The sequence below is a fragment of the Octodon degus genome, unplaced genomic scaffold (assembly GCF_000260255.1).
Source record: "Octodon degus isolate 3935 unplaced genomic scaffold, OctDeg1.0 scaffold00007, whole genome shotgun sequence".
Taxonomy (NCBI): Eukaryota; Metazoa; Chordata; class Mammalia; order Rodentia; family Octodontidae; genus Octodon; species Octodon degus.
This window is the reverse complement of record NW_004524583.1, coordinates 18,259,053-18,264,768: the sequence shown is the minus strand read 5'-3', so window position 1 is coordinate 18,264,768 and position 5,716 is coordinate 18,259,053. Positions and strand designations below refer to the sequence as shown.

Here is a 5,716-nt window from a genome sequence, read left to right as displayed (position 1 = left end):
TCTGTGAAAGCCTGAGAGAGTGTCTTCTTTTCTTTTTTTAATTATGTTTCTTTAATTGACTATTGTCTCAAGAGAACATGAGGTGGGGGCAAAAACATTTCACTACAGTATCTGGCTTGCCACTATTTCTCTAGCATCTAAAGCAGTTGGCAGAGGGAAGCTCAACATTATTTGCTCAGTGAATAAAGGAATTGCATGGCTCGTAATATAGGTGTAATAGCTGCATAGCTGTTGATATGGCAAAGGCAACAGATGTAGAGATAAAGTATTGAAGTTTTAGACCTACCTCAGCACTGCTTTTGGCAAAGTTCTTTCTCCTCCCTACAAAAGGGAGGTGCAGCCTTTCCACAGTTTTGATTAACTTAAAACCCAAAATAACTAGTTTTTCATCCAAAATCCATTTCCTTTAAACTCTACGTGCTGAGTTACAAAACCTGAGTTTCAACTCACCATTTTAAGCTCACAGCCACCTGATAGGTGGCCACTAAACTGAGAATGCACGTGTTCCATTTTTTCATGAAAAGTTGCAAACAGAGGGGCCACGCAAATATTCCACTTTCGAGATTTCCCTGCTGAAGTAACCAGGATCCCTTTTTTTTTTTTTCCTCCTTTATTTGCAGTAAAAACTCAACTTTCTCCTTTTGGTTCCTGAGTCTATTCTTCCACACTGTGAGACTGCAGGCTGGCTTTGTACAAAATTAACTCTTTCACTATCATTATTGAAGCCAGGACCTTTGCACTGAGGTTCGTCCCCTGGATGGCAGCAGGTTCCCCGACCCGCCTCAACCTCAGAGACGGCCCTGGACTCTGACCCCCGGACCCAGGTCGGTCGGGCGGCGCCATTTCAAAAAGTCGGAAAGTCAGAAGCCGCCTGAGCATTCCAGGATCAACACCCGCAGCCACTGGGTGGCGTGAGTGCCGCTGCGTGAGGCCAACCGCAACTCCTAGGTAACACCCTCAGCGCCCACCACGAATTTCCCCAACGAGGGTCCACAACACTCGGATGGCGCGCCCGCTAGGCCGTGTTACCGCGAGATGTGATCGCCCGCCCCGCCCCGCCTCGCACCGCCCCGCGCCCTGATTGGTTGGAATCTCGCGGGTTCTTGACTCAGTCCCAGCCTCCTTTTCGCGGGTTCCTGCCCCACGCAGAAGTACGCTCTGCACAGGCCCCTTCCGGCAGCCAATCATTGCCCTCAGCCAGTCACCACCGGTTTTCTTCGTCCTCCCTTTGCTGTCCGGCGTCCGCTGCCTGGTTGCCCCTCAGTTCCAAATTGATTAAGGGACTTTGGTCCTTCCGGATGCGTATGCGTAAGCGCCCGGGGGTGAGGGCGCAGGCGCAGTAGCGCGATCTCCCTGGGCAGCTTCTGAACACGTGGGTTGTGTTGTCCCGCGCTGCTGGGTGAACTCGGGTTTCGCGGCGACCATCGTGGGCAGCAGACTAGTAAAGGCTATGGCGCCGGCGGGAATCTTGGACGGAAAGGTGGTCTCCGCGTAAGCACTTGTCATTGTTGTTAGAGGTTTGGAGGCTGTCGGCGAGGAGTCAGCATGGGGTGCAGGGACCCCGGACCCAGTTTTGTGGCAGGGACGCCTGTAGCTGGAGAGTCAGGTCACTCGGGGGGGCAGGGAACGCCGGCCCCTGACAGCCGAAGCAAGAGGCCCGGGGCCAGGTTTTGCACGTGGGCTGCGGGGTTTCCGTGCCTACTGGGCGGCACTTGGTGGGCAAGTCCCGGGCCTGTGTTCCCGAGGTGCGGCTGCTGCAGGTGGCCTGCCAGGAAACATGTTGGTTGACACTGCCTGGGGCTCCGTGCTCTGTGGCCTGAACTCAGAAGTGCAGGCTACAGTCCTGCCCAGTAACTTGGGAAAAGTCAGATTGTGACATGACAAGGTTGATTAGTGACCGACAGGCTCCATCCGTGCCGTAGCCTTTCCCGCTGCACCAAAGCCCGATATTTCCTTTCTCTTAGAACTCTTGCTTCTGCCTAACAGCCTTCTCTCCAATGTCCTGAGCCTGGTGTTATTTTTAAGTTTGGTTGGTGGGGCTTGACAGTACTCCACACTTGGTTTGACCTCTGCCAGTTCTCCCTGCGCAGATTTCAATATTTGATGAGTTTGTGATTACCGACTTTGCCCCCATTAAGCAGCACACAAACACGCTTGAATCCAAGACATTGCACATACACCCGCGTTAAATAACACACACGCACACACGCTTGAACCCAAGACCTTGCGCAAACACGTGCACAACTACTGTTTTACACTCCCTGCTTTTTGTCTGGGAAGTGGGGGGAGGTGAGGGCTGGCTGAATGGAGAGACGATAAATTGTGCTGAGGTTGCTCTTAGGACCTTGGTATCACCTGTTACTTAGTAGCTGCGGTGGCTGGCAGCAGTAATTGTACCGAAACTCCTAACTTTGTAAACAGAGTCTTTGTTTTGTTTTTGTTTTTTGATGTTTTGAGACAGGTTCTCCTTATGTAGTCCAGGCTAGCCTTGAACTTGGAAATGGCCCTGCCTCCACCTCCTGAGTACTAGGGTTACAGGTGTGTGTCACCACATGGCCAACCCCTGTTCCTTTGGAAGTAACACTCCCTTTCCTCCTTTCCAGGGCCCTAGTTCTGAGGTCGAAGTCTGAATTTGACAAATGAAGAGAAGAATGAAATTTAGGGACAATCGCGTGTCCTTTTTAGATTCATATCTATTTCCTTTTCCAGTAGATATCAGTGTGCATCCTCAGTGCCAGGCAGTCTTCAAATCCCTGAGACACACAGTGAATAAAACAGCTCGCGGAGTTTGTGGACAGATAGGTAGATGATGGTAAAATTGGTGAAGCAACTTGAGCTGCTGAGAAGGACCTCTGAGAAAACAGGAGCAGAGAAGGGACAGGGGTTTCTGTGGCTGAAGGCCTACAGTTTACCTATGGGTGTTAAGGTGTGCTTGTCAAGCTAACCTGTGGGCAGACTTGAAGGAGGTTTGGAGAAGAGGACTCCTCCTGACCACAAACTCGGCCTGTGCCCAGGACCTCTGACCTCCCCAGCTCATAAAGAGCTTCTGAGGGGCGAGCTCGGAAGGCTGTGTGGGAAGCCGATTGTGGGTATCTGAAATGCACCAGTAATGGAGAGATTGCTGAAGGAGGGAGAAGAACATACAGTAGCATTAGGAGAATCACCTTGCTTGAGTTTTTAGATGAAAAAGCAAGATTCTTTCATATGTATGCTCTTCAGGGGGAGGGTCTACTCTTTTGTGTGGTTGGCTTTCAGTTACCCATTCTTTTTCTTCTCTCTTTTTTTTTTTTTGCTATAATTAAGCCTGCTTCCATTAAAGGTATTTTTTATTTTTTAATTCTCTTTTCAAAGAAAACTGGTTGTGAAAAGACAGATAGTTAGCCACTCGGCAGGCAGTGAGAGTAAGTACTTCATTGGTTTGAATTCACAATCCTCATGCCTCAGCCTCCCACATGCCACCAGGCCTGGCTGGTTTACCTCTTGTGTCTTAACTGTCTCTATATGGGGTAGTAAAGATAACTCATAAGGTTGTTGGAGTTAAACAGATCATTACTTGTAAAGCATATAGAGTAGTCCTTGGTACCCATGGCGTGCAGGTCTCTCAAGAGGTACCTGGCGTAGGTGTGGTGCATACCTGTAACTCCAGCTACTTGAGAGGTCAAAGCCGAAAGATCAAAGTTCAAGGCCAGCCTGGGCAACAGACTGAGACCTACTCTATAAATAAATAAGTAAATGAACAAATATTTTTGGGAAACAGTATTTTTTGAAGCAGGGTCTTGTGTAGGTCAGGCTGGCCTTGAACTCATTATTTAGCCCAGGATGGCCTTGAACTCTTAGTGATCCTCCTGCCTCAGCCTCCGGAGTGCTGGAGTCATAGGCTTCCTATAATGTACAATTGAAAAAGTGACTGTTGGGGCAGGGGAGATGGCTCAGTGGAATAAGCACTTCCTTGGCAAGCACAAGGGCCTGAGTTCAATCCCCGGTTCCACCAAAAAAAAAAAAAAAAAAAAAGTGACTGTTAATTAGAGAAGGGTCACACTGAAGCAGCTCAGTGGTGTGCTTTCCTTCCTTCCCAAGGGCTTCCTTGCCGCTTGCTAACTAGGTAGAATTTCAGGCTTCATCCTGCCCCCATCCCCAGAAGGACCAGCTTTTGGCTCCCTCCTCCCTTCCTAGTGGAGCCGGCTTAGGTGTCTCAGTTCCCCCTGGAGGTGCTCTAGAGGCGTGGGAAGGGACTGGTCTGCTGGGGCCATAACCAGCTCAGCACTTAGCCGATTCTCAGGCTGGCAGATGCGCTGCCAGCAGCCCTCCCCTGCTGGCATCTGTGTAGCTGGGCACAGCGTCCTAGATCCTCATACTCAGAGCCACCCTGTTTCGTCTCAGAACTCTTGCTCCTGGCAGAAAGTAACAAAACAGTTGCTCAGAAGCCAAATGTTTTGTTTGACTTGTAGATTTATTTTTAAAAATTATATTACTTCTCAGCACATTTTATGTCTGTAATTATGAAAATCTGGATGCCTGAAAGTTTAGCAGCACTGTACTCCGTGCTCTTAGTGTTGCCAGTTTGTGGTATCTGAGGAGATTCCACCTCAGGTTAGGGCAGTGGGGCCAAGAATCCTAACATGGCTGGTTAGTGCGCCAGGAGCCAGAAGGGCTCTTCTCTTTGTGATCCTTCTCTAATTAATTTATTATCATTTTTCAGTCTTATATCATAGGAAGTCTCTTTCATCCAGTTCAACCTGGTGCCCTGCCTGCATTTATTTCTGTGTCAGTGGCCGGGGGCGGCGGTTCTTCCTCTTGCCTCTCAGAGCGTTCAGGCGTGTGGAGGCCGGGCTCCAGGGAGCGGCTGTGCTCTGCCACTGGAGGCAGAAGCAGGGACAAGGCTACGGCCCTCACAGCCCGTGGATGGTGTCCCACTGCAGACGGTGATCTGGACCAAACGTAGGGAGTACAGAGGCTCAGAATCAGTGGTTATTGTGTCACGATGTGTGTGGATTTACTCTGAGACTATTCATTAGGAACTTACACCTATCTTTCCTGTCATATTAGGCAGTTTACTTTTCCTGTCTCAGGCCTTTGAAAGACTTAGTGAGAATTGTATGGAAGAACTTACTGAATTTTAATGAGGCATAATATAATTTCTTTATATTAAACTTTCAAGTATGTATCTGAGTTATTTTAATAATTTCTACTCTAAATGTTTTTTTGTTTATTTTTTGTCTTTTTCAGACAGGTTTTCACTAGGCTGTTCAGGCTGGCTTAGATTTCACTTTGTAGCTCAGGCTGGTCTTGAACTCACAACGGTCTGCCTTACTCAGCCTCCTGAGTCCTGGGATTACAGGCATACACCTGGCTAAATGTTTTTTCTTTTCTTTTTTTTTTTTTTGCGGAACCGCGGATTGAACTCAGGCCCTTGCGCTTGCCAGGGAAGCGCTTATTCCACTGAGCCATCTCCCCGGCCCTGTTTTTTCTTATACATAAGAGAAAATACTACTATCTGTTGACTCTTTCATGTACTGATACATTGTAGTTTTTTTTGTTGTTGTTGTTATATTAGTAATAGGGAAAACAAACCTTTCAACAATACAGGAATATGAAATAATACGTACTTCTTGAAACACTAGGTGGCCTCACAGTCATTACTATTTTTACAAGGAAGTGCATATTAAGGTTCTTTAAAAATGTTTAGGGGGCCAGGGAGATAGCTCAGTGGAATAAG

At 48.2% G+C, this 5,716-nt stretch overlaps 1 protein-coding gene across 1 annotated transcript in view; it reads left to right on the top strand.

The window, feature by feature from the left end:
* Positions 1–1,162: 1,162 nt before the first annotated feature.
* The window catches only part of Mthfd1 (methylenetetrahydrofolate dehydrogenase, cyclohydrolase and formyltetrahydrofolate synthetase 1), a 62,484-nt gene continuing 57,930 nt past the window's right edge, over positions 1,163–5,716 (top strand). Inside the window, exon 1 of the mRNA XM_004624791.2 lies at positions 1,163–1,491. Within this exon, the coding sequence (XP_004624848.1) occupies positions 1,451–1,491 (41 nt within the window). The 5' untranslated portion in view covers positions 1,163–1,450. The remainder of the gene's footprint in view (positions 1,492–5,716) is intronic.